General features: G+C 36.2%; 3 protein-coding genes and 1 pseudogene across 4 annotated transcripts in view; 3 read left to right on the forward strand and 1 right to left on the reverse strand.

The window, feature by feature from the left end:
• Positions 1-23,259, forward strand: part of LOC148940283 (uncharacterized) — a 351,557-nt gene that overhangs the window by 149,772 nt on the left and 178,526 nt on the right. The window lies entirely within an intron of this gene.
• The window catches only part of LOC148940287 (leishmanolysin-like peptidase), a 44,891-nt gene that overhangs the window by 10,443 nt on the left and 11,189 nt on the right, over positions 1-23,259 (reverse strand). Inside the window, exons 3-4 of the mRNA XM_089106415.1 lie at positions 15,925-16,125; positions 14,798-15,023 (exon numbers count right to left, since the gene is read on the reverse strand). Of these exons, the coding sequence (XP_088962541.1) occupies positions 14,798-15,023; positions 15,925-16,125 (427 nt within the window). The remainder of the gene's footprint in view (positions 1-14,797; positions 15,024-15,924; positions 16,126-23,259) is intronic.
• LOC148940288 (uncharacterized) lies at positions 1,640-6,000 on the forward strand. Its single transcript, XM_089106272.1, has 2 exons — positions 1,640-1,994; positions 5,437-6,000. The coding sequence occupies exons 1-2, from the start codon at positions 1,640-1,642 to the stop codon at positions 5,922-5,924; spliced, it is 843 nt and encodes a 280-aa protein (XP_088962398.1). The 3' UTR covers positions 5,925-6,000.
• LOC148940289 (endoplasmic reticulum chaperone BiP pseudogene) lies at positions 20,789-22,174 on the forward strand (annotated as a pseudogene).

The following is a 23,259-nucleotide window of genomic DNA, read 5'->3' on the forward strand; positions in this document are numbered from 1 at the left end:
ATTTGGATCGGACCCGTTCGGAAAAATGGGGAGGGAGATTTTCCACAGGATGGAATTTTCCCAGGGGGAATTTCCCAGGAGAGACGCCTAGACCCGAAAGAAGAAAGAATGGCAATCCTTGGTCGATCTGAAAGGTATTCAAAATATGCATATTAAACCTAGCCAGAGGAACAAAATATATTTCTGAGCTGTCAATTCGGTCAAATAAGAATGGAAAGAAACCAATATAATAATGGTTAAGTACGTAAAGTATACAGCACTAGATCCTCAAGGTCAAAACCGGCGGTGCTGATCTCCATTCCGTGGAACTTCAGCGAGGAAGTGCTATGTGGGGTTGGGGACCAGCCATACTGTGCTTTCGCACACCCTTCATATTTACCTTTCTCAGATTTCACCAGGTACCCATTCAGAACTGGATCGACTATATAGAGTCACTCCACTGACCCCCGTCCCAAACCAAATACCCGCCCATGCCAGGAATCGAACCAGCACCCCTCGGACAAAGAATTCCCAACCCAGCACACAAACCACTTAGCCAGGACCGATACTTGTCGTCAAATAAGCCATTCTTAGTCATATTCATTAACCAAGATGGGCCTTACCAAAATTAAAAACGAAAGAAAAAAGGTTTACTGCAGAAAAGAGGGGTTACAGAAAGTAAAACTGCGTGTAATAAAAAGTAAAAGCATAAGATGGCTGGACCCCCCCCCCCCATTGCACTTCCTCACTGAAGTTCTACGAAATAGAGATCAGCACCGTCGGTTTGGACCTTAAGGGTCTAGTACCGTCATACTCGTACTATACTACAACTGCGAGTCAGTTCATGCCACGCTATCATTATATTACTCTATAGCGAAAACCCGTCAAATTCTGGTTTCTCGGGACTGGTTTTTAGTACCTTTTGTTCGCATGTTCTTATTTTTGGTTTGCATGTGGTTAATTGTTATCGTTGTTTTTTAGTTTTTTGTTTGCATGTGGTTTTTTGTTTTCGTTGTTTTTTAATTTTTTTGCCTGATTTTTTTTTTATGATTTACATAATGGTAAAGCATAGCATATATTAAATACGTAACCTAACCTAACCTAGGTACCTTCCTCCCTTCTAAATTCCAAAAAACAACAGTTTAAATATCGTATACGCAATAAAAACCACGCTATCATTGTATTACTCTTTAGCGGTTAACCCGTCAAAAACGGGTTTGTCGGGACTGGTTTTTAGTACCTTTTGTTCGCATGTTTTTATTTTTTGTTTGCATGTTGTTTTTGTTATCGTTGTTTTTGCTAAATAAATTTGTATGTGCACTGTTTCCTTACCCTTTATACTCGTTAAAAATATCTTAGCTCGAAAAAATTTTCTTCTTTTTACAGGCTTCTGTTGAGTATATCCTATAGTATATCCTATAGTATATCCTATATCCTAATATGAATAAATCCTATAGGCTAAGCATAACTAGAGACCAAAAATGTAAATAATTAATGAGCTTTAGGGCGACATCCTATTATTAAACAAGGAGATAAAATTCAATGACCTCATAACCAATGAAACCAATTACGAAATGTATAAAAAAAAGTTAGTTTCATATCCAGAGTTTTCAAATCCAAATCAGTTCAATTTTGTCTGTTAAAGTAACACTATCAAGAAATGGATCCTTCAATGTTACAAGCTTCAGCTGGTGCGGGGGGTGCTGCAGGGCTCAGTGGTGCAGCAGGGCTCGGTGGATCAGCAGGCATGGGTTCACAAACAGGAGGTGCAGTATCACTTGGCGCAAATGGAGCCGGTTCTATGATGTCTCCAGCTGGTGTCTTAGCTCCATTCCCTATGGGAGGATTTCCGACTGGCAGGGTTCCGTTCAATGGAGCATTCCCAGGATTTGGTCCGCATTTTGCGTTCCCACAAGGTTTATCAGGTTTAGAGGGCCAAGGGGCAGTGGAAGAGGAGAAAGAAGAAGAGCTTTTTGTAACAAAAATCTACAAGAAGCTTCCACTGTTGCTACTCGGTGAGTTCATTTTAATTATTGTTCCAGTTGTTTTCTTCTTTCGACCATAAGCAGTGTCCTCACCTCAGGGAGGCAACACGCTGATAAATTTAAGCTGAAAAATTGGCTATTTCCCAAGATCTCCCACCCCCAAGGAAACCCAACAATTCAAGACTCCTCCGGTCAATAAAAATGCCTTTAGAACGTATGGAAATTTCATATATACTCCCAACACAAAAGCTAAACGAAGAATTTTTCATTAATTACAAATTAGAGCGATGAAAGTTTCAATAGAACAAATTACGGGCCCTTATCGATGATGCTAAACTGAACAGTATTTTATTTTTAGAAAAAAAAATCTTAGGTTAGAGAAGATCTAGAAATATAAATACGTTTCACTTTGACCCAAAATCGCCCGGACTTAATCGGTATTTTTCATGTATGATTCAACAACAGAAAACTCCCTCTAACGTAATTTTTTCTTAACTTGATTTAAGACTTGGGTATAATTCTACTTAAGCTACTTTTGGCTATCTTGGAAAGGGGTTAGGTTAGGAACATGAAACTTAATGGGGATTGGTGTACAGACTAAAGCATGCCACGGGAAGGTATTTTGAAGTACCTACCTCCACTCCTCCTTCTAGAGCGTCTGAAATTTGCCTACATGACAGCTCTATACTTCTTGAAATTTTGACAAAACAACATTTTACCTTAATTTTCAGTTATCAGTTTCTTTTTCTCTGGCTTTAGTTCTGGAAATGCAATTCATGTTATTTGAGAAGAATCTAAAGCTATATCAGTTTTTTTTTTCAAAATTTAGGAACTGTACTTGCATATCTTTAAAACCTTCTAAATTGAGACTGAGCAAAGTTGTGAAGCCAAAAACAATTTTGTTGTACTTCATTTAAGCAGAAGATCTATTTTGCAAGGTTTCATTTTTATAACACAGATTTTCAAAGGTCAGGACCCTCTAGAGGGAGAAGGAGTGGAGGTAGGTACTTTAAAATACATTCCTAAAACATACTTTGGCCTGTAGACTCATCCCTGAAAGTTTCATTTACCTAAACCCTTTCCAAGATAGCCTAAAGTAGAATATTACCTAAGACTTGATTTTGTCTAAACTTTAGAGCAACTTCTAAGAGAATCTAGACCTTGTATAATTAACGAATGCTTTTTATAGGTTACGTAAATGAACTGCAGGAATCGGCATTAGCCCCCTGAGAACTGCTTTTTTCATGGGTTGCAAAAATAATAATAAAAGAAATAGGCAAGTTATATTAACTGATCTTGATATTTTAGGCCGGCATAATACCCCTTGCATTTGCACCTACACTGTCCCTCGGTCCTCAATGAAATTTGAGTGTGACTCTTGTTTTGCTTTTCTCAAACTTTTGAGGTTCAAAAGGAACATGTGCCAACTTACAATAATTTCAGTTTTGATTTTTATCGCAAAACCAAAGACCTGTCCCAAGCATACATTTGATAGGGAAGGGGGGCGTCCTCAACAAAATAAAATTGTGCAAAATAATTTCTTTTCCAGCCACTGAATTCAATTGTTTTTATGCCCCTCCCCTCCAATTTGGGTCCTACCCCACCCATTAAAAACGTCAGTGACTGCACCCATAGAATATAAACATAATCTAGATTCTGAGCTAATTAGATTATTCAGGATTTTACAATGATCCATGCAACTAAGAAATGGGACCATGTGTTTCCCCCCGAATTTTACTTTTTTGCTTTTATTTCTGGTGGATCCTTAGATCTACAAGAATTGTACTGATTTTACACATTTTTTCCTGTGTTTTCCTTTATCAAGATAAAAAGTCATGCCCGAACCATACCATGGTCACATCTGTTGATAAAAAAGCCAATTCTTATTATTCGCATTGGTTTCTTCTTGATCTTAACGCAACATTTTTATTGCAGAAGAAAAAATGACTTAAAAAGCTTGTTCCAAAATCGATTTAAAGCGATATCTTTTAAATTTAAAAGAGAAACTCGTTTTATTGCCTCCTAGCTAAAATAATGAAGATTAGATAAATGAACCACAGGGTTTAGTTCCTTTGGGTTTGTTCCCATCTAATGATGCTATGTCCTCCTATCTTTAGCAAATTTCCTGTTACCGATAGTAAACTGTAAACAGCACCTAAACTCCTGATTATGACGGTCAATCAAAAATCTTATGCTTGAAAGTTGAACAATATCCAACTTTCACCGTAATCAAATATATAAAAAAAATGGAGAAACTTAGACCTACTTAGAAATCTGGGTTGGTCCATCATCGAAAATCGTAAAAAATCGTAGCCATTGACCTGTGTATTAAATTGCTTTAAAATATGCATTTACCTATTTGAAAGGACGGACATTTTGCGCCTCCTGGGAAGGCAGGGCTTTCAATCAAAGCAGGAGACACCATGGGAAACTCCCAAGACCACCACATTTCTCAAATGATATTTCCTTTAAGCCAATTTTTAGTATTTTTCTCGCATGCATTCTAGAACCTTTTTAGATACAGCCATTTCTTGACCTTATGAAGAAAAATTCTGCTCCATTTAATCCATGCGACAAAATTATCGAATCTGCCTGAATATAGCACTTGGAATACCGGTCTTAGAATCGGGCAAAAGATAGGGCATATGATTAATAGAAAAGACTTGAGAACAAATGAATATAAATATTGGCTTTTCCAGCCGAGCTCTCACCACTTCGGTTTTGCCCTACTGATGCACAAATGGTAAGTTAAACTAATAATAAAAAACTTGGTTTCTTTTCGACGAATGTCTGGCTCGGGCAGTCCATCAAATAAAACAATTTTTTTTATTTGGTAATCAAATCGGGTAAACAAACTCAAACTTAAATTTTGGATTTTTTAATCAAATCCCAGTTAGTTCTGATTTTTGATCTTCTTGCAAAATACTACTTGCACATTTTGGGTCGTATCCTCTTACTAATTAGCCTTTTTTCTCGTTTCGAATGCATATTCTTTTCCTTTGCTTTAAGTAAAATGGCATCCATGATCAGAAATTTAAATATGATTAAACATATGAGTAAAGTGCTCAAGAAAAATGTAAGCTAGAACTAGAAATCTTGAAACTGAGTTTGAGACTCAAACCAAGTCTCCAGTTTTTTCAAGGGACAGTGAGAGTTTTTTGAAGGGGCTCTTTTGCTCATTTTGACGCTTCAATCCAAGCAAAGGTTTGGCAACATTGGAACTGGAGACTTTGAAGCATAAACGATTCGCTTAACAATCTATTTTCAATTTGAGGGCCTAACTTCTATCCTACAATCTATATGACATATCCAAATTTTATAAATAAAATGTACATTGAATCTTTCTGCATAATCAAAAATCACAGAACTTCTTTCTTCGTGTTTCTTGTTCCTCGCAAATACTCAGGAGTGAATATAGTTTATTTTGTAAGATCTGGCCCGCTCATTTGCTAATACTGATTTTCTGTTGCAACTCTTCCTTTGGCACTAGCTTTCGTTGTTGTGGTTGTCGTCGTCGTTGTCAACACTGTTGTTGTACCGGTGGTCGTTGCTGTTCCCACTCTATTTCCAAAACTTGCTAAAGCTATTCTAAGGAAGAAACTTGCCAGACGCCCCTACAACTACCCCAAAAGCAAGAATTGCCAATACACCCCAACTATTGAGTATGAGCCCCCAAAAGTTGAAGCAGCATATCCAGCAACAGCTTACGACGAGAGCTATGAAGCTCCTTACACACCCAAACCGACATATTCTCCTCCAGCACCAGTATATTCCAAACCTACACCAACGTACGCTGCACCAGCTCCTGCATACCCTACAACCAAACCTGCTTATGCAGCACCAGCCCCGTCATATTCAGCACCAGCAAAATATAGACGAGATGTGGCACAGCCTGCGGTTACTCCTCAGCAAATGGAGAACATGGAACCGATAGCTCATCTTTTGCAGAAAAATCTTTGAGTTACTTTGTTTTTTTTTTGTTTAGCTCAAGATAATGATCTGTATTTATTTGAAAAATTCCCTAAAAATAAAATATTTATCTATATACTATGGTATTTAACCAATAGCTCATAAGGTAATTTTTGAGACCATGGCTATTTTGCAGGGCCAAACATGAATACGTCCCATCCGTGCACTAAGCGGACAACATAAATATAGCAAAAATACTTCTGAATCCTTTATCCGGGAGAGAATAAAAATTTCGGGAAGAGCGTCCATCAGAACGATCTCACTACCCACTCCCCCCCCCCCTATATGTCGGTTTAATCCGCTTTATCCATATTTGCAATTTGCTTTATTTCTTCAAACGTTTATTTGGCAAACGGAAATCATGGTTTGCAAAAGCGATAGGTTGCGGTCGTCCAGTCTGAGCAGAAAATTGAAAAATCACTAGTAACAATATTTCTGACAATGGTCCTTTATCTGTAAGATCTAATAAAAGTGCTCCTGAACATGTTATTGTTGCGCCTAAAGATCGTATCTGGTGGCATTTTAATACTTCCATGATAATTTCTGAAAACTGGATTCTATGCTGTCCTCAAAGGGATCAAAGTAAATCAGGAGGATCAAATTGCGGTTAAACATCCTTTGCCTTACTGACTCTCTCTGCCAGAATAGCCTACAAAAAGATTCTTGATAACTATGTCATAAATGCGAACAAATGTTAAAGATGCAACCATTAGACGTGGCAATGACGAAATATATCCCCTGGTGTAATTATTTTTGCCAGAAAGGCGTTATTCATAGTCTGCCTAGTAGATACGATTTTTTTTACGTTTTAGTTGCCTCCCAGGACAGAGGCGAGCTATTTTACCAGCTTTAAATGGGATTATCTTAGTTTTTGAACTCGCGGCTTTGGTGATAATTTTTTAGCCACCGGAGCTTTTGAGTCACTTTTTTAAAAGCTTTTATTTAACTTTGGCCATTGAAACTTTGGCCATTGGAAATATCATTGAAACTTTCAAAGGAGCTAATTCAATTCAAAATTGAAAGTTTAAAGAGTAACAAGGTGCCCTTTTTAAGAGTAACAAGAGATTGGAGGGCAATCAGTCCTTCCCTCAAGCCCATTGATTTCCCAAAAGTATTCAGTCAAAACTTTGAGACGGCCATTTTGTCAGCAGCTCAAAACAAGCAAAAATTAACATTAGTAGGGCTGATAGCTGCCACGCCTTCTCAAGACCAGAACACAATTTCCGCTTTACTGAAAACAAAATACGTTTGAAATGTTTTCACTTTTCGTACTTTCATAAATAAATAATTATAAAAACTTTAAGGAATAAATATCAGAATATTTCAATTAAACTGATAATCCACAGTCATTTGTTTTTTTCAGTAAAGCAAACTGTGTTCTGGTCTTGAGAAGGCATGGCAGTTATCAGCCCTACTTATGTCAATTTTTGCTCGTTTTGAGTTCGACTTGGCCATTTATTGTAATTTCTGTTCGTGTTGAGTTTCATTTATTTATTCATAGTGATTTGTAGCAGTTTTATACTTGGAAGATTATATTACTTTATTTTTGCTCATTCTTGGCTTAATGGAGTTCTATACTTTCCTTTAATAGACTTTTTTGGGGAAAAAGTTTTTAAATTAATTGACAAAAAAAAAAAATGCAAAAAATGCAGGATATAGCCTATGTATAAGACCTGGATAACCCATGTTAAGACTATTCTCAGTGCTTAGACTTTCAAGGAATGTAGACAAAGACAAGGGAACCTCAATGAAGACAAAAGCTATAGCGAAAATTGATTTAAGACACCAGAATAGGCCCAAATTCAATTTGTCTTTGAGTGGCTGATCAAAGCTAAGAAAAACAGATAGCCTATCTTGAAATAAAATGAGTCGCATTCATTTGTGAAGCCCCAAAACAGGCCAAATGCTGTCTTACTCTTATTGACATGAAAATTTCAGGATATGTAGATTGAATCAATGAGACTTTTAACAATAAAACTGAATTTTGAAAATAAATATTTTTTTTTATGCTAATCTTCTTTACTATATTAAGTCTTTGCAGACTATAATTTAAGGACTAGGGAATCTCAATAAGAAAAGAAAAAATAAATAAAGAAACAATTCTAATAGCATTGACTTTATATTTACTTTATACAAAAAAATATATTAGAGGGCACACTTAGTGCCCTATAAGCGTGCACTATGAAGTTGTGGTAAGTTTGGAGATATTTCAGTTACTGAGCTATGAATTAGGTGAACTTACTATATAATGTTTTTTATGTTCTTTCCAAACATAAGAATTGTTTTAAAAACTAATTTTAAGCCCTTTATGGTTCCTCCATGTGATACCTTTTTCTCTTATTTTTGGCTATACAAAAAGATTAAAACACTGATTAAGAACTAACTATTTGAATATAATGCCTAGATAATTTTCGGAGACCAAACTGCCTTTCCATGACGATAAATAGAAGTTCAAATAGGGATAAAATCCTTTTAATAGACAGTGATAAATTTTACAAAAAAACTAGATATTTTGGTCACATATGCAGTGACCATCATCAGTAGTTATGCTGTGTTATGCATCAGTAGTGTATAACTACTGATTTTTTTGTGAAATTTATCCCTGTCTATTAAAAGGAATTTATCCCTATTTGAACTTTTATTTATGATTATAACCATTTTGTTGAACTTATACAATCCACTGGCATTGATTTAGAACAATCCAATTTAATAAACATTTTATGTATTTTTCAAAAATTGCCATGTTTAATTTAAGCCATTGGTGTCACTCTTGTTTAAACCCAAAACCTGTAAATTGGATTGACAGTGATGAAATCAAAAGCCAGAGAACACATGGGAAATCCATAATTTGGGATATATTTGCAAATTAGGGGGGTGGGAGTAAATTATAGTGGATTTGCAGTCAAAATGTGTTAGTTACAATTATTCTGCATATTATGAACTAAGAATTGTTGATTTTAACATTTTCTTTGGCCAAAAATAAAAGAAAAATGTACCATCTTTAAGCTTAAAATTGAATTTCCAAGTAAAATTGCTATTCTATTCAGAAAGAGCATGATAAAAGCATTAAGTGGTATACTCACCTAATTCATAGCTCAGTGATGGAGATATCTCCAAACTTACCAAAATTATTTCCTTGTTCATTGTGAAGTATTTGTAATTTGAGAAGCATATGTTTATTGTCATTTTTGATCATTGCACAGTTAGTTTTATATTGTTATCAGAAATGTTGTTATTTTTGTAATATTGAAAGGCCTATTGGCCTGTAACATTAATGGCATTGTTACTTAGAATCCAAAGTGTTGTCTCTAGTTTTGTTATTGTTATTTTGTAATGCATTGGGCTATGGGACTGCTACATTTATGATTCTGCTTCTGTATTTTCCAATAATTTTTGTAACAAAACAAGCCTATGGCTTACTCTGTTTTGTTTAAAATAAGTAAATATAATAACACAAGCTTGAAATGAACAATCTCATCAAACAAGAAGATAGCAGATAGGCTACTCCAATGGACAGATAATGAATAATAAAACAAACTGAAATAAAAATGGAAAATAAAGACAAGTTTAAAGAAAATGGAAATTATAAAAAAACAGTAGAAGGGATATCAACCCTTAAAACTTTGAAAGATCAAAATGTCATTAGGGCTTTGCTGTAGTTGTTATGGTTGCATCAACTACAATTTGCATCCCAAACTCATTAATCTTCTGCATAGATACAACTTAGGCTTGAAGTTGCAATATCCCTAGCCTCCCTGTAATTAAATAAACAAAAAAACATTAAAGATGTGCAGAGACATACCACTAAAATGGTAACTAGCATGCACAAACATTCTTACCCTGCAAGACTGGCTAGGCTGAAAGCTCCAAAAATTGTGTAAAGGAAAAAAAGAGGTGATACCATTCAAACCTACAAGCTAACGAAGGTCAACATTCTCTCAGCATTATTTCCTGATGTTGGTTCTTATTTAAGAACCAGAGGTCATCAGCTATAACTTTTAAAGCAGTCTAACATAATAATGTTACCAATTACCAACCCATTAGTATCTCCCGAACAGTTAGTAAAATTCTTGAAGAATTGTGAAAATTACAATTACGAAACATTTAGTTGACAACAAACTACTCATAGACAGCTAACATGGCTTTAGATTTGGGTATTCAGTTGAGACAAATCTTATAGACACTTATGACTGAGTTGCTAAATTGTAATACTCCAATTGACATGCTCATTTTAGATCTAGCCAAAGTATTTGATAGAGTCTGTTATTGCTGGCTGAAGATAAAACTAATAGCTATTGGCATTAATTAGGAGGTTGTAGAATGGGTGATGCAGTTGCTCATAGGAAGAAAGCAGAAAGTTAAGATATTTGGGGATAATGGGCAAGAATTCTTCTCAGAAGTTGACAGTGGCATGCCCCAGGGAACAATATTTGGTCCAACATCATTCAATATTTTTATTAATGTTGCTCCGGAAGCTTCAAGAAATAAGATGAGCCTTTACACTGATGCTCTAAAGCTTACTGGCTCTACAGTGTAGCATTCCGCTTAATTCCCGCTTAATGCTTGTGCTAATTCCCCGTTGTGCCTATCCCATGCTTGTGCTTTTAATGCTTGTGCTGTGCTTAGATATTGCTTTTCTTTGTAGGTAGCCTGGGTGAATAAACCTTTATACTAGTGTCGGAAGTGGGATCTCATGGATGTACTACAACCATCAATCAACTGGGAAGCCAGCTCCCTAGCAGAAGAATGGGACCGTTTCCAAGAGCACGCCCAACTGATGTTTGCAGGCCCACTGGCAGGCAAAACAGAGAAAGCTCTCTAAGCCTACCTACTTATCTGGGCTGGAGCAAAAGGACGAGAAATATTCAACACCTTCACCATTGCAGACGAGGAACGGAACAAAATTGAATGGTACCTTGAGAAATTTAAGGCGTATGCATTACCAAAGAAGAATACAGTTTTTGCACGGTATCTGTTCCAAAAACGAGACCAAACTGAGGCAGAAAGTGTAGAGAAATATATTACAGAGCTCAAGACATTAGTGAAACCATGTTCTTACTCAGACCCAAACGAAATGGTCCGCGATCGCATAGTATGCGGAATACAAAACCAAAACGTACGTGAGAAGCTCCTGGCTGAAGGTGATGCACTTACACTTGAAACAGCAACCATTATATCCAGAACTCAAGAAATGACCAAGGCACAGCTTAAGACGCTCCACGGAACTAAGTCTATTCCCATAAAGCAAGAGATCGATGTCATCTCACGCTACCCAAACCGGAACCGCAGCAGAAAAAAACAGGAAGCCAGTGGCTTAAAGAGCAAACCATGCTACTTCTGTGGTGGAACATACTCCCCCTCCCATGTCTGCCCAGAAAAGGGCAAGACATGCTCCATTTGCAAAAAGCTCAACCATTTCACACGAGTTTGTCAAAGTAAGACAGTAAATTCAGTCGAAGAAGACACTGTCCAAGCAGACTCCAGTGATGAAACCATATTCCTGTACACCATCAAACAAAGCAAAAACAAAGACGAAGCAGCGATACCCTTGATCATCAACAATCAGTTCCCTGTTCAGTTCAAAATCGACACAGGGACCCAGGTCAATATCATTCCAAGGAAGTACTTTGACCTCTCCACCCCAAAGCCCACCGTGAAACCCACAAGCCAGCACCTCACCAGCTACTGTGGAGCAAGGATTCCTGTAGATGGAGTCTGCAAATTATCATGCAGCTACAAAGATAACCTCAGCAGCAGACAACAATTCTTTGTAGTAGAAACTTCAGCTGCCCCCATCATAGGCTACCGTTCAAGCCTTGATTTGGACCTGATTAAGCTGGTCCTGAATATAAATTCAACATCTTCAAGAGTACCCTTCCTGAAGGAAAAGCACAAAGAAGTGTTTAAAGGCATAGGGAAACTCGAAGGAGAATGCAACATATACCTGATAGACAATACCACTCAAACTGTCTACCCAGCGAGACAAGTACCCGCGGTCATGCAGGATAAACTCAAACAAGAACTCAGTCACCTAGAAGATCTAAGGATTATCGAAAAGGTCATTACCCCAACAGAGTGGGTCAATTTGATGGTTATGGTTGAGAAGAAGGATAGGTCCATAAGACTGTGCATAAACCCTGTGAACCTAAACAAGTCCATCAAACAGCCCCACTATCCCATTCCTACTCTAAACGACGTCACCTCCAAGCTATACGGAGCGAAAATATTCACAAAACTTGATGCCCGTTCCGGTTACTGGTCAATTCCGCTCTCCGAAGATTTGTCTTACCTCACAACATTCAGCACAATATACGGAAGATATCGTTTCAAGCAAATGCCCTTCGGAATCATCTCAGAGCAAGATGAGTTCCAGAGGAGGATGGAAGATGCCTTAGAAGGCCTAGAGGGTTTCTTCATCATCATTGATGACATGGACACGAAAAGTAGGTTGCTGAAAATCCTAAGCTTCGCTTAAATTCAGGCTGACGTGTTGTATGAGCCTTTTAAAAATAACATACTGGGCTACCTCAAACTTATCTTTTACAACTCTTTACAAGTAGGTTCTATCAAAGGGTACCACCAAGAAATAAAAATTGTCGACTTAGTCCGCCGCCAGTATTCCATGAGTTAGTGCTAAGTAAATTTTAATTGTAATATTTTTTTTAATGTTGCACAAAATGACCTTTTTATCCAATGGTCTTAAGCTAGCTCCTGTAAGGAGCTGATTAGACTTCCAGCTTAGTACCGGTTAGTTAACTACCAGAGGAAGGTGTAATTTTCAATTACACCTATATAGAGTACGTTGGGAGCCAATTAAAATAATTTATACTGCCTGAGGCATGACGGACAGGAAGGTCTGAAATTGCAGGCTTTTGTTGATTCCGAAAAAAAGCTGTTCTCATACATTAAATAAGCGTGGTCCAGTTTACATGGTTCAGGGACCAGAAAGCTCTAAATTTCAATTTTGCTTCAACCTTATTTAGCTACCTATTTTCATTAATGGACACAGTACTGTCTTTGCTTCATTCACAATAAATACACCTATTTGACATCGAAATCAGATGGGCCAAGGCAAAAAAAAATTAATAACTAATTAATTCCAAGCGCTAAATAACCCTAAACCCCACAAATCACTTTCTATCATATGTCAAAAACCGAGATAAGCTTAAATATTGCATAAAAATAGAGTCCTGGTAGCACAAGAAGAACGTTGAACGAAAGAGATACGAAGTGTTGATCGCCAAGCGCGAGGCTCGTGGCAAGGGCGAAAGGGAATTCCGTTTTTATTCGGGAACCTGGTTGGTGTAACGTTCAGATCCTCGTATCCGTCTCAGCAACGAGAATTATCCATGGGAAGCTAGGCGTACTTTCGTTGGCTATCTGAGCAAACCAACCTATCCCTGTTATCTCTGTTACTTAATCAATTGTCTGTAATCCTAGCTTCCTCTAGTTAAGCCGTTTAAGTCTTCGTTTTTTCTCGCTAATTGTGTTGTTTTCATCTTTTAATGTATTGAGCAATTTATTTAATAAAAGGCACCCTTCACTTCGAGCTTAACTCTCTATTGGCTCTGTTTCCGTTCCCATATTATCATTTTATATGCGTTAAACAAACATAGACTTATCTTATCTCTATGATATACATTAAGGGGTTTAAACCTCTACTCCTTCAGTTCTTTGCAAACAACCAAGAGGTGCATAATATCTGTATCACCATTTCCACACACTGGGCATGAATGAGGACCTCCACTATGACAAATCCTTCGAAGTTATTTCGTAATTTCGCCAATAATAATAATTTATTTGAACCCTCTATGCATATAAAAATGCACTTAGAGGAGTATGGAAGAATGACATAAAAAAAAACACTTATCATCGCAAACACTAAAAAATACACCCACAATGACTCACTAACGATTAAGACACCTCAACGGAAAATCTACGACTGATTCAGATCGCTGTCTGAATCTGCCTTCTAAAACATCCATCTTATAACATTTCTCACCAATAAGAAGAAAATTCGAACCCATTTATCCATTGTCGTTTTAAAAACCAGTTCGATCCCCTTGACTTCTTTTACTTGGCAAAAAAGCCATATCAGAAGGCAAATTACGATTCAATCGCATGTTATGTTTCAGTACCCTTTTTTGTAATATTTTTTCTCTTAAAATTCATAACTGCCATAAAACTCTTGATTCGTAAATATTACGCAAAATAGCTATGAAATAAACGACGCACTAGCATTTTGGAAGGCCGTCAAACCCATTTTCAAGACAATATCCTTTAAAGATCTACCATCAGGGTGCTACCCTCTCTCGACATTTATTATTAGTCATATCAATTCGCAACAGCTGATACCCGCAATTAAGTCTAGAATGAGAACTAAAGAGACGAGATATATTTGATTTCTTAAGCAAATGCAGACGAATCCAAACTTATGTTTAAAAAGGGAGTCACACATGCATTTATGCCTAAGTAAAAAGCACCAAGTCAAGTTTATGTCGATTAAAACCCTTGACGAACAATATAACTAATAACACACAAAAAGCACATACTTGTAAAGATGTAAAAAAAAACTAAGAAAATATTAAATACATTACTAAATAAATTACTAAGTTTTTTTTTGAACAAATTCGCCCTAAGAATAGATAAACCATACGTGCATTTAGGTGAGGAGCGGAAAAGGAAAATGCCCACAAGATTTTTGAAAACTTAAGGCACACAAATACATTATTTCGTATACAACTATAAACCAGAAAACCTTCAAAACCTCCTCTAGATCTATCCTGCATTAAATATATCATTATATATGTCTATATACTTTCTAAATACACTTACTATACTAGAAAAAAGGACTAGAAGCTTACCTCAAACACTCTTTTCTCCCAGTGAGTCAAAGAAGTTCCTTCTTCCCCTTGGTCTTCTAGTTCAGCTCCTTCTAAATCGTCACACCCGAAGTGCTTTCTCACCTCTTCCACAACCCTGGGCGTAACAACCATTTGAACTTGACGGGCCACTCTCCCCGATCTAACTAGCCAGTCAGGACGGTTTATTTTCTTAATAACTTTATCACCCCATCGACGAGCTTGAAGCCTAAAAATACTTTGATGGTAAAGAACATTGTTCTACTTTCTCTCAATTTAATCTATTCCAAGTTTAAGGACTTTACTAACGTTTTAGTTGACAATGTATTTCAGCTACTATCTCTATTTAGATATCGTAAATAAGCAGCGCCGATAAGGCCAAATCTGTGTTAGAATGCATTTCGCCGGCATTTTAGAGCAAATAGTATCGAAAACTAAATTGAAAATGAGTTTTTATCGAGATTGAAGAGTTGATTGAAGCATAATCGAAGCATTACTGGAACACACGTCATTCGATTGACGGAATCGCTTGATCAACTTCTTTGACCTAATAGGGTCTACTTTAGTTTTGACATCCTTGATTACAAAATTTAATGTGATTAAAATTCTAAATAAATTTTTTTCTTCAGCTTGATGATTTCCATAAAAAGAACAGGACTATTTCCAGCTAAATTAAAATAAATAAATTTCAGATTAGGCTTCATATAGAAAGGATGATTGTAGAAACTTAGGAGGGAGCTCACCCAATTAAAAATTAAACTTCTAATACTCTTTTACGAATCGAAAGTAATTGGCTTAAAGTAAGATGCAATTTTTCACAATTCCTAATAAAGAACGTTAGCTTAAAAAAAAATACTTTGAACCATAGCGGAAAAGCGTAACTTTTAAAATTTTTTGTTTAGGATCTTGGGGAGGGGGGAGGGTGGGTGGGCAGGCTAACTCTTGTTAAGATTGAAAATCTACTGACTGTATCTGTTTAATGAGAAATGCTCGCTTTAGGCCACTGTGTAACGTCATGCGATTGTTTTCAGAGTATGATTGGCTGGGAGTTACGGATATTTACCAATTATGTAAGCAGATACGAATCTTTCTAAAAAAAAAGGCAAACGACATTGAAGAATTAAACTTACGCATGATTCAGCTCTGGCTTTCCATTTTCTCCTCTTGGGCTTAAAGGGTTTCCTTCATTATCTCTATAAAAGGCATACAGGCTTACTGAAAATCCCAAGGCATGAAGAATTTCATGTTTTACTGTTGATATAAGTATATCCAGCTCTTGAGGTTTCGTACTAATTGAGTTAGGACACAGATTGGCATGACCAGCAATTGGCCTTGAATAAAGTTACGAAATGGATTTAACAGATCATAAGGACGTTTCAGAGCAGGTACGTACCTAGGGCGCCCCGCAACCCCCCCCCCCTCCCCTCCCCCCAAAAAAGAAACAACAATGTTTTTTACAAATTGATGGGCAATTTTCAGTCAAATTTTACAAAGAAACATTTTTCTATCATTGGGCCCCCTGAAGAGAAATCCATACGTAGCAAAGCAAAACTCGTTTTGTTCTGCTACATATGTAGCAATCAAACGTATGTAGCGTGATTCACGCGCGAACAAAAACTCGTGCAATGGATCTTTGGGCCATTATTTTTGCATTACTCTGCGTCTATGATGTTTTCTTCCTCGTTTCTCTTAGTAGAAAAAAAGTGAACTCGTTAAGGGAAAGGTTCAGGGTAAGTGACACCTGATTAAAGCAAAGTTAAAGTTGCATATGTTACTTGTTCGAACATGAGGAGTATATAACAAGCTGTAGGCAGTTCAAAACATCATGTGATAAGCCATAAATCAACCACGATAATTAAAGATGCAGGATGTTTCGAACATACGAAAGAAAACTGAATGAGATTATTAGTCTATACGAAAATTTCCATTTTTCAATTTTTTTGTTCCAATTTTTCTTCTTCTGTTCTAACAGGAAGAATTAGTGTCAGCTACCCAGTGTCGAGTACAGGTGCCAGCTGGAAAATCACTTGCAAGTATCGCTGATCAAGAAGATCAATACACAAATGTAGATGGTGTGATAGCTATTTTGTTTTTATATGGTAGAAAAATGTGTATATTTATTCGTTTACAAACTACCTTCACTTTTTGCCAAAGAGACAAAACAAAGTCATACGATTGGAAAGACGAGGGGGGGGGGCGGGGGATTAAGGCATTTTGGACGGACTCAAATCTTTAGTTTGTCATGATCCTCTAATTATTTAAAATAAAAAGCAATAAATACAAAATGCCACATAAAAATAATTAATATCTAAACTTACAGCTCTTTAAATTTAGAGGCCTGTCCACAACAGACTTGTTTAGAGACCAAGTCTTACCTATAAGACTTGTTAAACTTACGCGTCTTATATGTATGGAAGCAAACCAGATTATTATCTGAATTGGCCCTAGCTTGAATAAATTTGCAATTAATAATCCAACCAATACTTAATATACAGGGAGGTACAATCGCACCATCCATTTTATCTTATTTTTTCTCGGATACCGGAATTAACTAGCTCTTTTGGGTCCTTAAATCGGTAATAATCTATCTCTACATGATATACAGGAAGGTCCTACTGAACCATGCATTTTATTATTTTATCTTTGTAAGGTGCTAGAATTAGTAATGATCAACTGCTACATTACACAAAGGGAGATGTGCTTTATTTTAGGATACCTGAATTAGAAAGTTACTATCCCGAGCTTGACTACCTTTGTGTCCCAGAATGTACAATGATTCAACATGTACTTTGAATAAAGGGAGAAGCCATTGTTTTTTGTGTTTTTTTTTTTTTTTTGGTGTGTGTGTATCGGAATTAGTTAGTTACTACCCCGACTTTAGACTCATTTGGGTCTTGAAGTTAGCCAACTGCTGCCCCGATTTTAGGTAAAACAGAACACTGACCCGGGTACTGACGGCCGAATTTCAGTGAGAACCCTTTTGCGTTAAGTTTCTGTTGTCATGTTTTATAACCTTTCCAATGCAAGTATGGTTTTTATAACAAAAAACAAGGTCGACTTACTCCTCAACTGAGCGTTTTAAGAAACTAACTTTGTGTATTTTAATGAAGACATTTATAGGATCTACATGATGTGGAGACTAAAAAGTACCTAAAGCTGAGATGCATTTGTTACACTGAAGCCTACTACAGTATCCTAGACCCATTGTTTTATTTGTCAATAGACCTTTATTGAAAATAACTGTCAAGAAATGTTAAAAAAAGAACAAAATAAAAACAGATGATAAGAGCCTTCAAACAGTTAAAGAAGAAGCAAAGAAAGAAAGACATATAGTTGCTATGAGACGTGATTTTGCTTCATTGGCACTGCTACAACCACCCACAACTATTAGATAAAGCTATTTCACTTTTTTGAAAATTATGAATGAATGAATGAATGTGCTAAAGAAAACATCCATGAGAGTTTAGGGTCCTCTCTAGGATTAACTCACACTGTTGTCCCATCATTTCTATTAACTGGAATTAGCCTTTTTCATTCTGGATCAGTGTTCAATTATTACTCTATATCAAAGAATAACTTTGGCAATAATTCAGCACCCTTCCCTATTGGATATTTCAGTCCTACTGCTGGAGAAAATGAATTGGATGTTGAGAAAGATTCCCCGCCGCTTGGATCATAGAGGTATATTAACTATTTAGATGATGGAAAGACGAACACTGCTTAGGAAAAAATGTTTCAATACCTTAGGCTCAAAGACCTCCTCGCATGATGCTATGTACTATATAAATATGCCCCGATGAGGCCGAAAGACATCAATTTTTGCACAATATCTTGTTCAAATCATGGACAAACAATTTCACAAAATGCTTTAACACTTATGTGTTCCCATTCCATACAATATAAAATAGGTCAAACACCCTTATACTATAATAGCAAAGAGTGATTGCAACTCTTAAGTTATAGCAAAGAATGAAATCTAAATCAGGGTTTCCGCCATATGTTGCCACATCTAGAGCCTTTTGTAACAAAAAAAAATATTTAAAAATCAATATTTAGGAAAAATTGCATTTTCATGTGCAAGATTAATGAATGACGTCATAATTTACATAAAGATTCTATATAGTTCTTTATAAATGTGGAGTATGTGAGTTTCCTCGGATATAGCAAAAACCTAGTAAAGACCAAACTACGGCACATAGTAATTAAAATTGTACAGTATTCGGGTTGCAGCGGTAGCTAGCAACCTGGTAAGAGTTCCAGGTTGCAGCGGTATACATTAAAGGACGAACTATAGTTAATAGTATCTGAAATCTTAAAATAGATTTTATTTTTTCAGGTAGCAACGGTAGTTTCAAACAGTTCGTGGTAATGAACTGTATAGTAAGAGCAACTCTTCTCAATAGTAACCAAAACTAAAAAAACGGAATTTTAGTATCAAGAGATACATCAAAAGAATTGTATTTTTATGCTGATTTTAAATATTTAAGTTTCATCAAGTTTAGTCGTACTTATCAAAAGTTACGAGCCTGGGAAAATTTGCCCTATTTTCGAAAACAGGGGAAAATACCCCTCAAAAGTCATAGAATCTTAATGATAACAACATTTATATTAGCTGCACTCCACACTTTGTACTTGTGCATCATAGCGACCACAGACAAGAAGTGAAGCTAGGTGAAGCTGTGAACGCAACTGTGATAACAACATTTTATAATGAAGTAATATAAACCTAGTACCCCGGTTTTATAAGCCCTTGAACACTGGTAGTAACTATGCTGAAAGAGAGCTTATTAGCACTCCATTTATTTTTTTCAAACTTTTGAGTCGTTTTTATTTTTATTATATAAGTCCTTAAATGTTAGTAACTACGTTGGTAGACTGTTTCCATCTTTTTTTTACTTTTCAAGTCTCAAAAAAACGGAATTTTAATATCAATAGATACATCAAAAGAATTGTATTTTTATGCTGATTTTAAATATTTAAGTTTCATCTGGAATTTAAGTTTAAGTTTCATCTGGAATTTCCAAAAAAGATTTTAACGTTCATGTATACCATACTTCTTCTTATTTCCGAAGTCAGCAGGGCACAGAAAAATCATTGAAACAATTTTGACCCTCATTTTAAAGCTAATAATAACATCTGGGCTTATTATAAATTTGTTTGGACAACACCATCGCATGGTGCATATGGCAATAAAAATACTTCGTGTCACTTCTAGAACAGATAGGCTTGGAAGCCTTCAACAGTGTAGCACTGACTTCTCAATAATCAAGAACCATTAAACGGACTTTTAAAATACCTACACTGAATAATCCCCCTCTCAGTTCCGTTACTAAGAAAAAGTGAAAAATGAATTTAAAAAAATACCTAGTGAAAATTTTTTAATCAAATTCTAAGCTGACTCATTGCAACTGAAATACCAATTAAGAACAAAAGAAAGCGGAACTTTGTAGGATTTGTAACAAAACAGAAAGATAATGTGATCTATATATTTTTCCCAAGAAACTGCCTTTCTATGACGAAAAAAATAAGAGTTCCCACAAGGAGAGGTCCTTTTATTATACAGCAAAAAGCATGAAAAAGTTACTGGATATTTCGATCAATGATGTATGTGGTCAAAATATCCAGTAGTTTTTACATCTGTTTTTCACAGTCTAATAAAAGGACCTCTCCCTATTGGACTCTTATTTGTTTCGGCACTGATCTATTAAAACTAAATTCGCTAACTATACATAAATATCATAAAGCCAAAATACTACCTTCCCAATAATTAAATGACGACAGAACAAAAAAATTGTAAGATCGATTGAGAACTTTTTTTATATTGAAATTCTTGAGATTCCTGTAACAGCAAAAATATTGTTTCAATCATTGCGAAAAAGTGTCGTGGATGAAGATAGAAAACTGAATAACTCAAAAGACTTAAAACCTTTCCATGAAAGATGAAAGCACTTGTACATAAGCTTGATATTAAGAATGGTCAGGCTTGTGGTATAAATGGTTGAGATGAAGCTTGTGACACTACTGTCCTTTGTGACTCTCTTTGGCTTTGCTCTTTCAAAACCTGATAAGCAAGATAAAAAACTTGGAACAGTTATTGGTATTGATCTTGGGACAACTTACTCTTGCGTTGGTGTGTTCAAGAATGGTCGTGTTGAAATAATTCCAAATGACCAAGGTAACCGAATCACTCCGTCTTATGTTGCCTTCGCAGCAGATGGTGAGCGCTTAATCGGTGATGCTGCTAAGAATCAGTTGACAACAAATCACGAGAACACTGTTTTTGATGCTAAACGTCTGATTGGCCGTGAATGGAGCGAAAAAACTGTCCAAAGTGATGTAAAACTTTTCCCATTCAAAGTCATCGAGAAGAGCAGCAAACCCCATATTCAAGTGGAAACAAAGCAAGGCACTAAAGTTTTTACTCCTGAAGAAATATCCGCCATGATTCTTGGTAAAATGAAGGAAGTTGTAGAGGCATATTTGGAGAAAAAAGTGACACACGCTGTGGTAACTGTACCCGCCTATTTTAATGATGCTCAGAGACAAGCTACTAAAGATGCAGGTTTTATTGCTGGCCTGACAGTCATGCGCATTATCAATGAACCAACTGCCGCTGCCATTGCATACGGCCTTGATAAGAAAGAAGAAGAAAAGAACATTCTTGTGTTTGACCTGGGTGGTGGCACATTTGACGTCTCATTGTTAACAATCGACAACGGTGTATTCGAGGTAGTTTCAACGAATGGAGACACTCATTTGGGCGGTGAAGATTTCGATCAAAGAATCATGGAACATTTTATCAAATTGTATAAGAAGAAGAAAGGTAAGGACGTCCGTAAAGATAACCGCGCTGTTCAAAAACTACGACGTGAGATTGAAAAGGCAAAGCGCGCCTTGTCTTCTGCTCATCAAGTTAAAATTGAAATTGACTCATTCTTCGAAGGTGAAGATTTTGCTGAAACATTGACCCGAGCCAAGTTTGAAGAGTTGAATATTGACTTGTTTAGGTCCACTCTGAAACCAGTTCAAAAGGTATTGGAAGATGCCAAAATGAAAAAAACAGAAATTGATGAAATTGTCCTGGTTGGCGGGTCCACTAGAATTCCCAAGATACAGCAACTCGTTAAAGAGTTTTTCAATGGCAAAGAACCCAGTCGAGGCATTAATCCCGACGAAGCCGTTGCGTATGGTGCTGCAGTCCAGGCTGGAGTTCTGAGTGGTGAACAGGAGACTGGGGATATCATCCTTCTTGACGTGAATTCCCTGACCATGGGCATTGAAACTGTAGGTGGAGTGATGACCAAATTGATTGTGGCGGGGCTGGCTCTGAGAAGCCTGAGAAGAAAGGTGAAGGGGACGAACTTTGATTTTGTGTTTTAGAAAGTATTGTGTTGTAATTTATTTATTTCGATGGATTCGTTCCAGTCAAACGTGAATGACGGTTTAAAGTGAAGCAAAAAAAGCATTTTGTCAATGAAACAGATAATGTCTGAGATTGTTTACTTTGCGATATTTTGGAGCCAAGTTGTATTATTTTATTGCATTTCTGCATAAATAATTTTCACATAAAAAACAATCCTCGCTCATCTCTTCTTTACACTTTTTTACTCTTTTGTCTTGATTAGCCAGTGTGGTCACAGAAATTATTTTTGTCATACATACAACCTGGTCTTTCGAAAAGAAGAAACAAATACAGTCAGTATAAAATATACACATATAAAATATGTGAATGTAGCAATGTAGATGAATTGAACTCATACATAATTCAATAAAGTCCTTGAGATCTGCGGCAGTTTGCTCCATGGTCAAGACATCATCAAATAATAATGAATGAAAAATGGATTAGAGATTTAACGAAGGATTTTTTTCAAACAAAATCTATTTTAATCGCGTATGAAACTATATGTGTCTGATATATAGCATTATATATCGAACTGAATGTTCGATATACAATGCTATTATTGTTGAAAGATCATGACGATACTTCGGTATTCTCAACGAAAAAAATTGGCTAGTCAACGAAAACTACTTGGCTGTGTGACATAAGTTAATAGTTTTACTATTAAATTCAGTAACAATGTAAAGTATTTCCTGTTGTAGGGCTTTTACCAGCTTACCAGATAAAGTATCCTTAACTTAATATGCAAGTAAAAAAACTTGTAATTTCTTTTGTTGCCGAGAAAAAGAGGCTTAATCAGTTTTTAAATTCCTTTTCTATTACGCTATTCAAACTAAGGTAGGCCTACTTGCGTAGATAAAAGGCAGCGCAATAGCGCTGCCTAAGCATATTGCGATGTGGTCAAAATGTTTTATTTGTTTTGTTTTTTTTTGCTTCTTTGTTTTAGACCAGCTCACTTCGTATCGAAGAAGTTGTCGTAGACACTTCGAAAGGATTCATTTCATTGGAAATTGAAAGGGTTAGTGCCCTTTTAATACTAGAAAGTGATTGAAGGGCAACTAACCCC

This window comes from Artemia sp. Qi Xiang Cuo, chromosome 20 (assembly GCF_049724085.1).
Source record: "Artemia sp. Qi Xiang Cuo chromosome 20, ASM4972408v1, whole genome shotgun sequence".
In the NCBI taxonomy this organism is placed as follows: Eukaryota; Metazoa; Arthropoda; class Branchiopoda; order Anostraca; family Artemiidae; genus Artemia; species Artemia sp. Qi Xiang Cuo.